The sequence below is a fragment of the Anastrepha ludens genome, chromosome 4 (assembly GCF_028408465.1).
Source record: "Anastrepha ludens isolate Willacy chromosome 4, idAnaLude1.1, whole genome shotgun sequence".
NCBI lineage: Eukaryota > Metazoa > Arthropoda > Insecta > Diptera > Tephritidae > Anastrepha > Anastrepha ludens.
In genome coordinates, this window is record NC_071500.1 from 98654810 (window position 1) to 98673014 (window position 18205).

The 18205-nt window shown below is 38.9% G+C and overlaps 1 protein-coding gene across 1 annotated transcript; it reads left to right on the top strand.

Moving 5' to 3' along the window:
* Window positions 1-13071: 13071 nt before the first annotated feature.
* Window positions 13072-16282, top strand: LOC128860314 (protein inturned). The gene has a single exon (XM_054097761.1). It carries the CDS (start codon window positions 13283-13285, stop codon window positions 16154-16156), a length of 2874 nt encoding a protein of 957 aa, XP_053953736.1. The 5' UTR covers window positions 13072-13282; the 3' UTR covers window positions 16157-16282.
* Window positions 16283-18205: the final 1923 nt, after the last annotated feature.

An 18205-nucleotide genomic window follows, 5' to 3' on the forward strand; every position in this document is an offset into this window, starting at 1 on the left:
GCCATAATTAGAAATTTTGACTTTAGGCAGCAAATTTTGGCTCATGAAATTTTGACACGAAAAGAATGACGTGAAAAAACTTGTTTATATGAGTGAAGTTGGATACATTCGTTACCTTGTCTTTTTATCCGAATTGAAAAATGTATATTGAAAAACTTTTTCGAATCTTTTTCGATTACTTAAGTATAAGATTTTTGATTATTATATACACTCATATTGTCGGAATCGTCGAAAAATGTGAAATAGTAGAATAATAAAAATTAATTTCAGTAGTATTTGTTCGGGAAAGCTATCTATTGGAAAAAAGTTATTTTGGGAAAACATGCATTCGGGAAAAAACAATAAAGCGGGAAAAAATATTTTTGGGAAAAAAAATATTGGGAAAATTATTTTTTGGGAAAAAAAAATTTGGGAAAAAATTTTTTTGGGAAAGTGATTTTGGGAAAAATGACCCCCCACCGTAGAAACTCATATTTGTTTACTAGTCCTTTTTCACGTTAATTCACTATATTTTATTATACATACATAGACATTTTCTGTTAATTTTGGGAGTGTTAAATGTTATGTAATTAGCAGTCAAAATAGTAATAACATTAATAGGAGAGCTTCTGCTCTTCTTTGCATGTGATGTGCATGTAGATGTTAAATGAACAATAAAATAAGCAGAAAACTTGTATTTGTTGTGTGTTTCCTTGATTTCTTTCAAATGGAGGAACCAACAGTGATACGAGTATATAGTAACTGTTGCCACAAGCAATAAGTTTCAAAGTCGATCATCGAAATCATTTTTAGAAAAACTGACTTATGTAGACTGTAGATTTTATGGTCTACATACAATATTCTCCCTGTGCCAGAGGCTAAAGCATTCAGCCCACATGTAGAAACTAGACACCACTCGTTATTACTAGAAAACAAGAACAGAATTCTCCCCTTGCCGTTTTTTAATACATATCTGTATTTAATGGATCGCTTAGAAATAAAGTTAAGCCTAGTATGTAGTAAGTTTTTCAATCTCAATCTTATTTAACTACTTGTTAGCCTGATAGGTGGGCTCATTTTTGTCTGCATATCTCCAGGTTAAGCGGGGCGCTTTTTTCGTTGTAGACATGATGTATCGATTGGGTGCGCGAGAGCATAAGCAAGGACATTCCGGTGAGTCTGCCATTCTTTGAGATACTTTTCACAGCTATTTCTCATCATCTACCGTCAGTAGTTGAAGATCTCTACATATGTTCGTGTTTTTGACGTACCAAGGCGCTACTGACATTGTTCTTACCCTCTTAGATTGTACCCTTTGCACGATATTGATGTTAGTAGAACAGAGAGCGATACAAAATTAGTCATCCATTTTTGTTTTTCAATAACTTTTTTAAAATTCTTCCGATATATATATATATGTATATATAATTGGCGAGAACACCCTTTTTGGGTGCTTGGCCGAGCTCCTCCTCCTATTATATCTGTGGTGTGCGTCTTGATGTTGTTCCACAAATGGAGGGACCTACAGTTTCAAGCCGATTCTGAACGGTAGATATTTTTTGTGAGGAGCTTTTTTAATAAGTAATAATAAAACGCAAAAAAATTGTCTATCGTTTTATGAAATTTATGAAATAATCTCACTTTCACCCTCAAAAAATGAGAATAGAGTTAAACGTTAGTACTTTTTGACAAAAAAAAAATATTTTCATGGAGTCGATTAACTCATTTTTCTCGGCGGATAATAATTTTTCCGCTTTTCAACTGTTTTCTATACTTTACAACTAGTTTTTATATATATTTTGACTAGTTCCGTTAATAAAAAAAAAAAAAATAAAACTGTTTCATTATTTTTCTTTTAATGTGTCTTATTTATAATTAAATAAAGCTATTTCCACCCTGAAACTTTTCTTTTTTCAACGCTTTATTAATTAATGCAGTAAAGGGTTAATGTAGATTTCCGGTTCATTAACCAATGTAAGTCCCAATTGAACAAATTGTTGAGAATATAATAAAAATAACGATTTAACTTTGACACTAAGACATAATACTGTCAAAATCCATACAAATGTCATTGCCGTGAAATATGCGTGAAATTTCGTATGTATCTCACAGCAAAGTAGTACTCAGGAAACACCGCGCAACATGTCAGCTTTTGTTATGTCACATCTATTTAATATACACATGCCATTTAAAATTGGGTGGCAGCCGAAAAACTCCGATGCTAGCGCTGCACTACTATAAGTTAATATATTGTAATAATTTTATTGTTATGAAAACCTTTTTAAAATAAAATAAAAATAAAAAATAAAAAATAAATTGAGCGAAAACTGACAGTTCATTTGCAAGTGAAATGCATGAGTTAAAATACTCCGAAGGCATGACATTTTTAAGCGAAACACCTTCGCAAATAATATAATATAAGAAAATAATTATATGTTTGTGTCAATATAAAACTACTTTTCTCACCAAAATTTGCAATTGCTTCTGGGGCGATGCTATAAATTGGACGTTTCTTCTCATTTGGGAAACAACGTGGCTAGCAACATTTCACAATAAGGCAAATGCATGTTGCAGCCAAAATTTCACGGCTGTGAACTTAGTACTGGCCTTCAGCAATTGAGTGATGACTGAATGAATAAAAAAAGCTAACTGCTGAGTAACGAACTTCTTCAGTTTTTCAATCGATAGTGTTAAAAAAAAATTAACTAAAGGCTTTCACTGGTAAACCGGATGTCTCAGAAGTCAATATCTTTTTATTCTTTATATCTTTTATTAAACTATTTGGAAGTATTCCTATGAAGCTAGGCATTTCATGTAAATACGGAATTTTCTTACTATTATAGAATACGGTGACTTATACATTTAACTTTTCCTTAAGGCCCGGAGCAGAATTACAGCGGGCTGATGGGTGGTGATCAGCTGATCCACTTCCGTCGGAAAATTCAATCGATTAAACACAATTGCGACGTGGGCGGAACGTACTATTGCGACGAACCGGTTTTCAGCTGACATTTTGTGGTTACAGTAAATTTAATTTTATTGTGAAATCTTTACGTTTGCTTTATTTGTGAAGCAACTCGCTGAAGCTCATTGTTACTTAAAAATCAACTTCTTTCTAAATTATTGAAAACTTGCAGGTTTTTTTGTGCAAATCGAATATTATTTGCTTATTAATTGCCTGTTGTCGCTTATAAACGAAAAAATTGTAATCAAGTAATCAGAAAAGTAACCCGTCGGAGAAAATAGAAAATAATTTTATTATTTCGCCGACGGCAAAAATCTTTCTCCGCCGCAATTCTGCGCAATTTCATGCAATTAAATGTGTTCTAATTTTGACAGCGGGTACGCGCTAACCCGTTACCTGCTCTTCGCTGCAGTTCTGTTCAACCGGTAAGTCGACTTATGGCTTGTAACTACAGATTGTATAGGTAGGTAGGTAGTTGAAATGGTTGAAGTACCCCACTCTAGCACTCCCCTAGTAGTGCCGCTGTGGTACCATTATGAGACTTCCAACAGGCAGATATCTATAGCCAGCAAGAAGAAGAAGATTGGCTTTGCCCCAGGCTGTCGAAGAAATGAGCGCCCAGTGATCTTAATCGTCTAGCTGCCAAACCTGGACATTTACAGAAAAAGTGCTTAACAGTCTTTTTCTCTGAAAGGACCCACAGCTTCTGCAATGAGGGTTAAATGGTAACCCTAGCTTTTCCGCGTGTGTGCCGATCGTCTAGTGACCGGTAAACACAGCTCCGAGTTTGGAAATTGAATGGCGAGGAGTGAAAAGGACTTTCCGAGTCCTCCATATAATGTATTGGGGCCAAATGGAGATCTATCTTTTCGCAGTTTCCTGAGAAATAATGTGTGCATTTTGCCTTTAACAACTGCGTATGATCGCATAGGAGGTCCCTGCGGCCAATTCAGTCCCCTTCCTGGCATGCTCATCTGCAATTTCATTTCGCAATATCTTCCCATGTCCCGGAACCCAGATTAGAGAAATGTTACCTGCACACCCAAGATATTTGATCTCCTCCTTATAGGAGTTTACTTGGTTAGGAGCCTTGTAAATTTGTAGTTAGCATTTTGATGTTGTTCTGCAAATGAAGTGCACTATTTTATGCTGCTTTTTTTATTGTTTGCCATTGCCTGCCAAAGAGCAACGGCTGTGATAGTAAACAGTGCGTTCTACAATTTTATTTTTCGCGGATACATTTTCGTAAAACTAATATACTATATGTATAATGGAACAATTTTATTGCGATCGTTAAATAAAATCGGCATCGTTTGTTTTAGTAATTTACCCCGTAAGGCACTTTTAAAAGTAAATTCCGCTGTTAAGTGGTTATTATTATTATTTCATTATTATTATGAGGGGAGTGAGCACTACTATTAACCTTAACTTTATTTCTAAGCGATCCAGTGAATAAACCATGTAATAACAAAAATGAAAAAATTGTGAAGGACAGAAAAACTGTAAAATGCACCGATTTTTTCTTTGTTGATTTCCATTGTTAACGCCCTGTAACTCACAACTGAACGGAGCAAACAGAAAACAGCAAATTATTTTTTTTTAGTGAGAAATGTCACCTTGACAATGAGCACAAACTTTAAATTGTTTGATCGATACTTTACGAGATATTGATCGCTACAGCAAACTACCGAGAAAAGAATAGATTTCCTTTTCCCTAAACTAATACATTTGAGCTAAAGTTTTAGCCTCGGGCCTATGCAAACTTGCTGTAATTTTTCTAGAAAGCATGATAATCGACTTCAACAGTTATAGCTTTTGATCACAGTTATTATAAACTCGTATCACTGTTAGTTCCTCCATTTGTAGGAAGTTAAGGAAATACAACACATATCTCTTTTTTCGCTTACTTTTTGCGCCAGTTCGTAGTGTTGGATTTGGTATGAATCATAGAAATTACTATACCATACATATTTTTACCAGTCAATATTTCTGTATCGGTAAATGCATGTCGATAATACACAAATGATAAAGAAAATGAAATTATTTTTGTTAATTTAAAACTTATCTTTTTTCAAAAAATAAACTTCCGAACACTTTTACAGGCGATTTCTTTTCATATACTGACTGACACTTATACACGTCTTTTGGGGTTCACATTACTTCCATACACGTCGACGAACTCAATTTGACGCCGTATCATCAAATATTCGTTATTTTAAAGAAATAATGCTATAGGTGTCAAATATTTATGTTCACACTACTTATACCCGAATTTTTTTATCAGTACGTCCGCCACGAAACGTTGTTGCTAAAGAACTAAATTTTGTATTGGGAAATTCGTGGAAATGTTCAATGAACACATTCGTCGATTAATTGGGTTTGAGGGTTGACTTGATGCCGATTTAGTGGCGTATCAGTAGCGAAAGGTGCGCGCTTATCAATTTTGGCAGTTACACTAGTTTACAGTAAAAAAAAAAAGTTAGACCCTGGACAGATGGTGGCGTTAATCGGGATTAACGAATTAATTCGGAATGAGCTTAGGAATTAAGTGTAACTAATGAGGATTGACAACTCATAATTTAGTGGATTAAGGAAATTTTCGATGATAACATTGCCGAAAAATGACAGTTATGATGAGCACAATAGGAGTAAGTATTTTATAACATTTTCGTTTAATATGTATTTAAATTTGAAAATGTTTATGATTATAATTATTTTTTAGTATCAGGGCAGCTAATACCCATATTTGTTACTTGCACCACATCGACCTTTCCCAAGTGTTTTTTGGTCGACCGCGACCTCTGCACCCTTGCGCGTTCCAGTCCAGTGCCATTCTCGTGATGCCTATATTCAATAAAATTGGCGAAAGTCCTTATAAGAAAATTTTCGAAAATCGATTTCTTATACATCTCGTATACAATTTTTACAAATGCCGTCGTACGTCAATCATATTTGATAAAAAAGATGTTTAAAAACAAATATGGATAATTAATCATCCGCCATCATGTATAAAATAAAAATTTTAATATTTTTGCGCAATTTTTTTTTTACCTTATAAAAATCTTGAAAACATTTAATTTTAATGAAAAATTAAGCAGCAATGAAATATTTAAATAATTATCTTCAATTCTATACATGACTTGTTTTGATTGGTTAACGGATTCCTCATGCATTACTAAGTTGTTCAATAAATTTTGCGGAAGAAAAACACAGTTTTATGGTTTGATATACTCTTTATTATTCAGTATAGTCTCAGCGGAAATACTTCATCCCCATATCACAGCCATCTGAAGCAATGAAAATCTGCCTCCGTCCTGGACAAATGGCATCATCTTGAAGCTACTCAAGAAAGGCGACTTGCGTGACTGCGGCAACTGGCGAGAAATAACCCTACTTAACACCATTTAGAAAATTGTAGCCGTGATCACACAAAGCAGGCTCAAAGATATCGAACGCTCCTTAAGTGACGAGCAAGCTGGTTTTCGCCCTCACCGAAGCTGTGTTGACCAAGCTTTAAAAAGGCGTTCTACACTATCAAACGAGATGCAATATGGTTGGCATTGAGTAGAAAGGGAGTTCCCGCCAAGATAATCCGTCTGATCAAAGCCCTCTACGAGAACTCCGAATTGGCAGTGCTTCACAAATGCGATGTCAGCGACCCATTCACTACCAACGCAGGCGTAAGGCAAGATTGTTCGCCGTCATGAGCCAACTGACCCTGCACAAAAAAGGCATCGTATGCAGTTTCACCAGATATCATGAGCACCTGGACTTCACCGATGACCATCTGCCTCCTCTCTGACATTGCAAGTGAAGGCAGATATTGGTTGAGGGATGCTCGGTGAAATTTGTCGCTTCTGCTACCTCGGATGCATCATCACGGCAGATGGTGGAGCAGATGAAGATGTCAACTGCAGGCTAAACAAAGCAAGGGCGGCAGTCGGGCGAAGCAAAGCATGGCTGGCTCTAACACCATCACACAGATGTTACAATCCTTCATCCGCATCATCTGCAGAATATTCTGGCCAAACACAATCAATAACGACGCACTGTGAAGATTAACGAACGAGGAACACATTCTTAGGAAAATCAAATGCAGAAAGTGGCGATGGATAGGTCACACATTGAGAAAACTATCAGATAGGATCGTGAGAATGGCACTGGAACCCGCAAGGGTTTGATGAAAACCCCTTCCGTGCATGATTTTTTTTTTAGGTCTGGAAACAGATGGAAGTCGCTAGTGGTAAAATTTTGCAACAATTTGAACTTTAATTCATGGATTTTTGCCATTGTCAAAATGTTCTTGTGACACGGTGCATTGTCCTGATAAAAAATAATACTTTCCGTTTGCAAACTGGACCTTTTTTCACGAATTTTTTACTTCAGCTGGTCTAACAGGTTACGAAAATATTAAGAATTTATTCTTTTACCAGTTTGCAAGTAATCGCAAACAAAATTCTTTTCCCATCCCAAAAAACTGATGCGAACAACTTCTTGGCTGATTCTTGAGGTTCGCACCACTTTTTAGCCTCATGTTTGGATTTAGGTTCATGGTGATAGACCCAAGTCTTATGCATAGTTATGAATCGACACACAAAATCCACTTTATCCTTTCGAAAACGCTCTAGGTAAATGTTGCTGAGAAAGGCTAAAGTCGCATTCGAATGTGTTTTTGTTCCATTGTTAGCGAATGCGACACCTCAACGGCAACTCAATACTTCGGTCGAAGTATTGCTTACACTGCCCAATAAGATGGCTAGGGCTTTTACTAAATCTTTTTCAGTCACTCGACGTTTTTCCAGTACGACAACCTCTATTTTTTTTACGATTTGTCGTGTTGTTGCTGTTTCTCCACGTCCTTAACGTGGAATGGGTCATCTTAAAGGCCACGTTAAATTCAGCAACCTATCTTTCTATTGTATTAATTGATGACGAAAAGTCCTTATACACTTTCAATATTCGTTCATAAAATTCTTTTGCTTTTAAACCTTTCAAAAATAGAAATTCAATTATTGCTCGATATTTGATTTTTTCCATTGTAGAAAATACTGTGACACGTCGATACTGAGTGGCTTGTAAACAAAGAATGAATTTACAGATTGAAATGAAACTTCACGTGCGTTCGTATGAAGAGTGTACTAACCCAACAACAACAACAAAAATTACGCTAGTAGCATCGGATAACGAAATTTATTGAGCAACCTAGTATACCTCTTCATGATCTACCATTTTTTATTCCAAAACCTTTATTTTAGCGACATCTCAAAAACTAAATGAGAGTAAAAGAAATTATGTGGATTTGTGTATTCAGCGACCGACTTTATCTATTATGTGGATAATCTAGTTCTTGTGTAAAAAAATCATGAATTATTTGTAAACCTGTGTTATTGTTATTTATGTGTTTTTTTACCCACCTACCTATGTAGGTATATCAGTTTGGTATACGGGGTGTTACACTATCAACCATTATCATATTTAACTATCACCATTCTTCGAGCTAATCAGCCAAAATATAATTCGTGTGTATCACCTTCCACCTGACTACCCTGCTGCCCTATCATCTAATTTATCAATGATTTGCCGTCTTAAGTTGGAGACACTTGGTAAATTATGAGGGTATTATGTGAGGGTACCTCGGGCATGTCTCGAATTTACCAGATTCGCCGTATCGTCTGGTATCGTGAGTTCCACCTGTTTGCTTAGCCAGAATATAAAAAATTAGTATGGTTTTGGATTAAGATTTCAGTATTGTTGCACTGATTGACAATTTATACCGCTATCAGCATTTTTGTCGTTTTACATGTTGTTGTTGTTTTTATTTGTTTTGCACAACTCTTTGGCGCTCAGGTGTTCTTAATAAATTAGGCGATATGTCGTTATCAGTTTCTTTTTATTTGTTCTTCTCCTAATCAATTTAAACTGTGCGCCTAAAAATTAATATTTTTCTGCAAAAACTAAATATATTAATACCCCATGCCTTCGCAGTATTTACAAAACTTTCGTTCATACATACACACACTTTCGTACAGATAAATGTATATGTATTTATGCATACTTATACAAGCCCAGCAGTGAAATTTAAATAGTTTTCAATAGCCTTCATGCGGAAGCAATGGCATGTTTAACGTTTCCTCAAGTAATCAGTTGCCTCATATTTGGCTCATATGGCTTTTGGCTCAACATTTGACAGTATGGAATAAAAATTCTAAGCATATTTCGCTCATCATATGGTTTGACAGGGAGCGGAAAAAATGGTTGAAGACCGAGTTTTGGTGCCAGGTTCGGAGAATACGGCGGATGCTGGAGTACCTCCCATTCGAGCTCTTAGATTGCGGCTTTGACGACGCGAGCAACATAGCGCCTGGCGTTGTCTTGAAGGAATATGGTTTTACCATGTCGATCAGGTCTTCTTAGTCAAATAGCCTCATTCATGCGATGTAGCTGGGCAATGCAGAGCTCTTTGTTGATCGTGGCATTCTTTTCGAGCATTTCCCAGTGCAGCATTCTCTACCAGTCCCATCAAACACATATGTATCATGATCTTCTTTGGATGAAGATCCGGCTTGACTCTCGGCTTTGGCATATCTCCTAGAGCCACCCACTCCTTTCTTTGCTTTATATTAATGTATACGCACCATTTGTCATCCCCCGTTACGATTTGGTACAATAAGCGACCGCGTGTTGTTCGAAGGCGGGCGGGATGTTGAGAACCAATTGAAGGCAACTTTCTTTGTTTTTTTTGTTGAGCTCGTGAGGCACCTAGGCTCTCAATTTTTCGATAAATCTGAGATATGGAGCACTAAAGACACCTAGCGGAAAACACTCAGATTTTTTTTACTTCCTCTAATATTGCCTGTGGAAAAAGAAATCCGTGACTGTAGCGAACGATATCTCGTAAAGTATCGATCAAACTATTTACAGTTTATGCTCGTTATCAAGGTGACATTTCACACTAAAAAAATTCTTTTGCTGTTTTTGTTTGTTTGTTTGTTCCATACATACAGGCTGTTAACAGTGGAAAGTCAACAAAGAGAAAACTCGGTACATTTTGCAGTTTTTCTAAATTAAATGTTACCATATTTTAAAGACATGAATTTGGTAAAACCTTATTAGTCTGGCACATAGCGAAAAGCAGTGCTGCTAATACGACGACTGACGTCAACCAATCATTTCTTGGCTTAAAAACTCAATCATTTCACGAAACAAGTTGCTCAATTAGTAGCTGCGATATGATCAAAAATTATTTAACCCAGATGCACCTATGCAAGGGGATATAGATTCTGCAAATACAACAATTCGGTGGAATATTGTCAACTTTTAGCTGAAGGAATAAGAGGGAAAGAAAATGCGAATACTCTCACTTTGACAATCAGGCATCAATCAGCTGATGGAATTACACCAGCAACAATAGATTCGCCTTGTTATTTATCAAAGTGTGACTGAATTTGACCCACAATCGCCAGATATTCACAATGAGCCAAGTCTAAGAAAATACCCACGATGTCCATGATGACCCGATACCCATGATGACCCAATTTGTATATTTCAAAGATGCAGTTGACAGCACGAAAAGAAGTTGCCGGTGTCTGAATTTGGTATCCCCGCAAAACTAATAGGGTTATGCAAAATGACGTTACCCAATACCAGCAGACGCTGATACCACACGAGGTTTCAGACAGGGAGACCCGCTGTCGTGTGATTTCTTTAACCTCATGCTGTAAAAGATCGTGCGAGCCGCAGAATTTAATCGCTCAGGCACAATTTTTTATAAGAGCGTACAATTGTTGGAGAAAAATTGTTGATGAAGCTATGGTCCACCACAGATTGTGAAGCTAAGAAGAAGAATTGTTAGAGTATACCGATGATATTGACATCATCCAAATAGGCATTTTCTAAACTGGATATAGAAGCAAAGCGAATCGGATCTGGTGGTGAACGAGGACAAAACGAAGTATTTTCTGTCAACAGTCGGCGCACCCGCGAATTGTGGCACCCACGTCACTGTTGCCAGTTATGATTTCAAGAAACTTCATTTACCTAGAAACCAGCATTAACACCGATAACAATGTCAGCCTTGAAATCAAATGGATAATTTCTCTTGTCAACAAGTGCTAATTTGGACTAAGTAGGGAAACGAGTAGTAAAGTCCTCTCTCGACGTACAATATTAATACTCTACAAGCCTCTCATCGTATGGCGCAGAAGCTTGGACGATGACAACATCCGATGAGGCGCCCCTCGGAGTGATTTGAGAGAAAGTTGCAAGTTGGTGACGCCGAGTATCGTAGGCGATGGAACAATGAGCTTTACGACGGCATAGACATATATATAAATATAAATATATATATATATATATATATATATAATTGACGCGTACACACGTTTTGGGTGTTTGGCCGATCTCCTCCTCCTATTTGCGTCTTGATGTTGTTACACAAATGGAAGGAATACACTCGGAGGCATCGTTCCAGTGGCATCGCTAGCGTGGTTATGTCGTCCCAATGGATACAAACGCTTCGGTTCTGAAAGTATTCGATGCGTTACCGACTGGTGGTAGCAGAGGAAGATGAAGGCCTCCTCTGTGTTGGAAAGATCAGGTGTAGAAGGACTTGGCTTCACTTGGTGTGTCCAATTGGCACCGGTTAGCACGAGAAAGAAACGACTGACGCGCGTTGTTAAACTCGACCGAAATCGCTTAAGCGGTTGTCGCGTGCAATCATAAGAAGTAATATATTTATTTGTTTTTTTATCAAACACACAACCAAAAATTATTCTACAGTGTTTGAACTTATGACTACTATTCTTAATAATAACATAGTGTAAGTACACATAAAGGTAAGTATATGGAATTAGCAGAGTGACTCAGTAGGATAATGACATATTGAAAAAAAAAAGGTTACCCATTTTAATTCATTTGCGTATATTTTTTGATATTATAGTCCCTGGCGGCCGCGGTAGCCGAATGGGTTGGTGCGTGACTAACATTTGGAATTGACAGAGAGAACATCAGCTCGAATCTCGGTAAAACATCAAAATTAAGAAAAGCTTTTTTCTAATAGCGGTCGCCGCTCGGCAGGCAATGGCAAACCTCCGAGTATATTTCTGCCATGAAAAAGCTCCTCATAAGAAATATCTGCCATTCGGAATCGGCTTAAAACTGTAGGTCCCTCCATTTGTGGAAAAACATCAACACGCACGCCACAAATAGGAAGAGGAGCTCGGCCAAACACCCAAAAAGGGTATATGCGCCAATTATATATAAATATTGTCCCTTACAGGAGATCCGCATTGAGCTTAGCCATCATCGTAGCTTTCTATTCTTTATTGGCATTCAAGTTTAGTTGACATTTAACGCCTTTCGGTGACATACTTTTTTGCACTACTATGCAGAAGATGCGTCGCCAAAACTAGGTAAGACTTGCATATCGTTCGTAGCTATTCAACTAATATCAACCAAAATATATCTAGTAATGTGGCTCAAATAAAAGAGAAATGAATTACTGTTAGATGTGCTCGTTCCACCAAGAGATATGTTTTTCAATTTTAGAGCGTAAATTCATGAGTATAGAGAGCTAAAAACGTACGCTGAGAGCGGCTAAGAGTGATAAATAAAGTTATTATTTATTTATTTGTTTTCATCTACTGTTTACATGCTGCTCCAACAACACACAACCAACTATTCAGGCTTTTGATTTGTATTGGCCAAACCTTTTTCATGTTTGCCATGCTTACTTATGGTGCCTTTTGCGGGTGATCGGTGATCATGTGCGATCAGCGGCCTGAACTGTGGGTTAACAAAAATATTTTCAAGACATTGCCAAGTTGAAGACAAGCTGCAGGCGAATGCTTAGCATTTAGGCCAAATCCATAGCAACGTTGAATGCGGACAGTTGAGTAATTATCTGGCAATGCTGAGAAGGTAAAACTAGTTGTATGGGAGTGCTAGTGAAGATCGTTGATCGGCGGCAAAGGGAACGGTGCATGTTAGGTAATATAATAGAAGGGATGGACGTTGCAGTGGCAACAATACATATATAGAGATAGACAGAGAACAAGTCATGAGAGGTTTTGCCACTTATTTACCTCAGCGCTCACACTCCGGTGTGGGAAATCGCTGTTTACAAGTCTGAGTTGCTAGTTTCGGTTAGCGCAGCCGCAGAGCATTTAGTGTTGAAGTGAATGGCGATTTGGTTACATCAGCGCTTTGACTACTAGACGGAAAGTTCTGTGCAGATGTGGCTAAAAAGTAAAACAAAATAAGATAAACGAATTGTGTGTATAAATATATGCGTGTAGATTTGTGGGCTGCGCATAATTTTGGCACCCAATATCTGAAGTGATGCGCAAATCACAACCACTGTTGCTGAATGATCAACATGAAGCTGCACGTCTAGGGCTTAACACCGGAGAAGGCGGCTCGGAAAGCTACTCTTCCGAATCCTCATTTAGTGATTCATATACGGATAGCAGTGATTTGGCCAATTGGGAGGAGTATGTGGCCGAGGATGGAACACTTTTCTATGCGGAGTATCTGCCACAGGCGCGTCGCCCGATACATGAAAAACGTATTGAATTCGCGCGCAGCAGCTCGTTGCGCATGGGTAAGAAGACGGCGCGACGTCAGCAACAACAACAGCAGCAACAGCAAGAACAAAAACAAGCGGCACAACAGCAAACGCAGCAGGGCAAATCGAACGGTGGCGGTCGTCAGCAGACGGCTGCGCAGTCACCCGCGCATGAGCACCGTTTCTCTCACATTAGCAAGTCACACGAAACACCATGCTACAAGCAATTAGAATTGGTAATAACGGCGGCAGATCGTTTTCGTTTTGGTCGACGTTCAACCGCCGTGGAATCCATACTTGGCTTCCGTGTGGTGCCTTTCCCAGACCAACCAGAGTGTTTAATGGTTGACAGCTTCGTGCATGCCATGCCCACAATGTTGCAGCAGCAACAGCAACAGCAGCAGCAGCAACCACAATCATCAACTGAGACAGCGGAAATCGAGCGTGGCGATTGGTTCAAGTCTTTGGATGACATCGAAGTGCGCACCAGCAATGTGGATGAACTGCTACTGCAGTTCGTTGAACCCACTAAAGTGTGCCTCAAGTTTCAAGGTGCCGCGTGTTCTAATGCCACTGCGGGCGGCGCAGAGCAGGCGCAGGCAAATGGCAGTGGGAGTGCCACTAGTGGCGCGGGTGAAATGCAGAAGGTGGAGAATTTCGTAATGTTCGCTCAAGTATTTGAGAAGTTACAACTGCGCGCTGTAACAGCAGACAGTGATAAGAGTTCAACTGTGCACGCAGAAGCTGCTACTGCTGCTGCTATTGCTGGCACTGATACCACGGCGGATGCTGTCTTACCTTTCGCGCTACTCATACTTCCACCTGAGTGCTATCAGAGCGATCAGCACAAAGACTCGTTGTACTATTATCCCGAGGATGTGCAAACTAATTTCCTTTACAAAGCGCGCGGAAGTTTTCTTACACTGAATGCCGTACTCACAGAGGAGCTGCAAACAAAGCCGCTCATCTCACGACTCCAAGTCAACAATGTCACCTATTTTGTGTGCTACCGCTCGCTGAATGGATTGCTTGTATTATTCGCTTATGCCGCCGCTTATCACTCACAACCAGAAGCTGCTCTACGTGCGGACGAACTTATCGGTTACATACAATTCGCTTTTCCCACGCTCAATTTGGAAAACTTCACCAATGGCAATTCGTCAACAGCAACGCTACGTACTTTTTTACACAATTTCTGTTCCATACAGCGCGTTCGTATACTCCGCACACACCGCAAGCAACCGGTACTCTTTGAGGAGCTATTGAAAGAGTCACGCCATATGCCGCTGCCGAAGGAGGCTCAGCTTCGCATTTTCGATGCGTTAAGTGAAATGGAAGCTATGGATTATAGAAATTGGAATGATGAACCTTTGAATACGCATCGCGAGTTCTTTATACATGGCAGCGCCTTGTACTATGATCATTATTTGCTCGCATCGCAAATGCCATTGGAAGTACGTGCCAACGTGGAGCTCTTTTTGCGTTGTCGCGGCATATTCGAGTTCATTAGCGAGCAAAGTGTCAAGGAATTGTATGTGTGGGAGGAGGTCTCGTTGCCACAGGCCACAGGTCGCTACTTTTTAACAATTTGCAGTCGCAGCCATTTGCTTTTGGCAGTAATTTTGAAAATTTTCGACGCACCTGACTTGTCGCCCAACGACACAGTACCGCCTTCGCTCTTCTACATCGAAGAAATTCAAGAAACACTCGATCATCTCATACAATGCGGCATTGAATCGTTGGCCATTTTCTGGTCCATATCTAATAAGCGTCCCGAAGTGTTGGAGAAAGTCGAGCAGCCCGACGAAGCCAGTGCTGAGAAAGAAACACGCAAAATAGAGAACTTTATAAAACAAAAATTCGCCGCTGCCACTTCGGTCGCCACTGGCGGCACTTCGTCGAACAACGGTAATAATCAGCGAACGCTGGCCTACGATGAGGAAACACATCTGTGCTCGTCCCTTGGTGGTTCATCCATACACAGTCTTACGCCTAGTGAAGACGATTCGAGCCGAAAGCGTCAAACCACCAGCAATACCACCACCACCACTGGTCCCGGCGGCAATAACGATGACTCCGATAGTGGTGGCTCAGATTGGGATAACTTTGGTGAACAGAATCCATTGCATTATGGCTGCGACTCCGAACTACAATCGCAAATGACCGAATCTCTTTGGAAGGAAATAAATAATGTTGTGCCAGTGAAAATCTCCGCCGGCTGGAAGAATGCAATCTTCTATTACGTCTATGTAGATAACACTAACGGTTCGGTTTTTTGTCCGCTCAAAGCGAATTCCGAAACATTCCCATTCCTGGCGGAAATGCGTAAAGCTTGCCATACGATACGCGCCGTGCTGCAGAACACAAAGCATTACAGGCGTCTATTGGCGCAGGATAACTCCAAACCGGCAGCCAGCAAGGGCATGCTGGCCATTAAAGAACATGGCGTGACGATACAGGTGCGCGAAGTGAGTGAGACAACAGTGGCTGGGACGGCTGAGACACAGAGCGTAGTAAAGGGCCGCTTTGTGGTTGTCGGGCGCCTATTTAATTCACCCTTGAAGGAGGTGTATGTTTGTCACAAGCCGGATGTGCCACAAAATATGGTGGAGATGGCTTTTCGGCTTTCATTCTTCTCAATGGGCTAAAGATCGCTCCATGAACTTGCAATATATTTTTATTTTAATGTTTAGTATTTTCCAATATAATATGTATATATTTATTTTTTTGTAAATTTTAAAATATCAGTTATAAATAAATACACGAATTTCCCAATTGCCCTAAGGAATGATTTTGTGGATGCATTTACAAGCATTTCCCATAATTTTCACTTCCCTAATTAAAGTATCTGATGTCCGGTGTGTGACCTCGATTTGGCGCGTACGCTTCTGTTACGTGAAGATGGACTTGATCTATTTGTGGTGTGCATCTTAATGCTTTTCACAAATGGAGGGGCCTACAGCTTTAAGTTGACTCCGAATAGCAGATATTTGTCATTAGGGGCTGTTTTCTGGCAGAAATGCACTCGGCGGTTTGCCATTGCCTGCTGAGGGGCGAATTTTTTCAGTTTATATATTGGCGGTAATGTAAAGGCGGTAATGTAGAGTGTTTGGCTGAGCTCCTCATCCTCCTATTTGCGGTTTGTGCGTTGATATTTTACCGCAAATAGAGGAACTTACAATTTTATGCCGCCTCTGAAGGGCAGATAGTTTTTTATGAGAAGTTTTTTCACGACAGAAATACACTCGTAGGTTTGCTATTGCCTGCTGCTCATTTGATGCTTCATCCTCGTGTGGATGGAACTGCGACACTACCTAAAGATAGTCGCGCACCAATCCATTCGGCTTCTTATTATACTCACCCCAATAAATAAATCACTTTTCAGAAGAATATAGGGGTTTCCAATAAGAGGCGTTATTTTGATATTCAAAGAAAAATGCTATTTTTTAATATAAATGATCGGATGTTTATTTCATTATAAAGAGGAAGGTATACCGTTAATAGTGAAGAATAGCCTCAGGCAAATAACGACCACGTTTACAGGACAATATCCTTTTCATGAAATTTTCCATAACCGAATTGCAAAGTGGCTGCCCTATGTCCTCGATAGCCTCACGAATTCCATCTTTGAGGCCTTGAAACAACCCTGGGCTGTTGGCGTAGACCTTATCTTTCTTGGATCATTTGACATGAAATCATTTACATACAAATGTATACAGCTCAACGTTCTATTGCTTGTCATGCAACCTTAAATCATTATCATCATCATCATAGCATTTACAGTGAAGTGAGGTGAGACTCGGGGTTTGTCAATGCTTCCTTTAATATTGCGCTCCGTACGTCTCAGTTGATTGCATGGTTTTTTCGTTGCAGGTCGTATATCACATCATCTGCCCACCTTTTTGGCGGCGACTTTCTGCTGCCGCAAGTGCGAGGGTTAAAAGTCTTCTTTGTAATCCTGTTGTCATCCATTCGAAGTATGTGTCCTAGCCATCGAAGCCCACTATGTGTTGCCCATTTATAAGCTCTTCGATCTCATTGTTATGTTTTATTCTAAAAGACCCATCAAGCTCTCGTACAAGACCAAAAATTTCCTTCAAATTTTTACGCTCAAAGCGTCCTTTATATTAAAGGGTTAGGGGTAGTCAGGGAAAAAATTATGATTTTGAAAAATTTTCTTTGCTAATCAATGGCTTTATTTTACAAAAATAAAAACATAGCATTTATATGTTATGTTTCGATTTGACTTTAGCAAAAATTTCAAAAAAAAAAAAATTATCATCACAAGTCCTTGGAGTTTCATCCAAAATCATTTGGGCAAGAGAAATTAGTTTTATTAATTGATAATCGAGTACTCGATCGAAAGTTTTTTTTCAAAATTAACAATATGGCGGCATCAAGAAATTTTTTTTAGATTTTCGAGAGAAATACCGAACATTGTTTAAAAAAATCGAAATTAAAAAAAAAAAAACCTTCGAGCAGGGACGAGTTTTTTATGTTTTTCAAAAGCAGTATGAAGTTTATTGAAATCTACCAAGCGGTTTTTACGTTACAGTGTCACCAGTTCAAAAAACATAGTTTTGAGAAAAATGCATTCAAAGTTTTGTTATCCGCTCCGGAGCGCCCGAGCGCCCTTTGTTAATTCTTGAATAACTCGAAAAGTATTAGTTGGATTCACTTCAAATTTTCACACAATA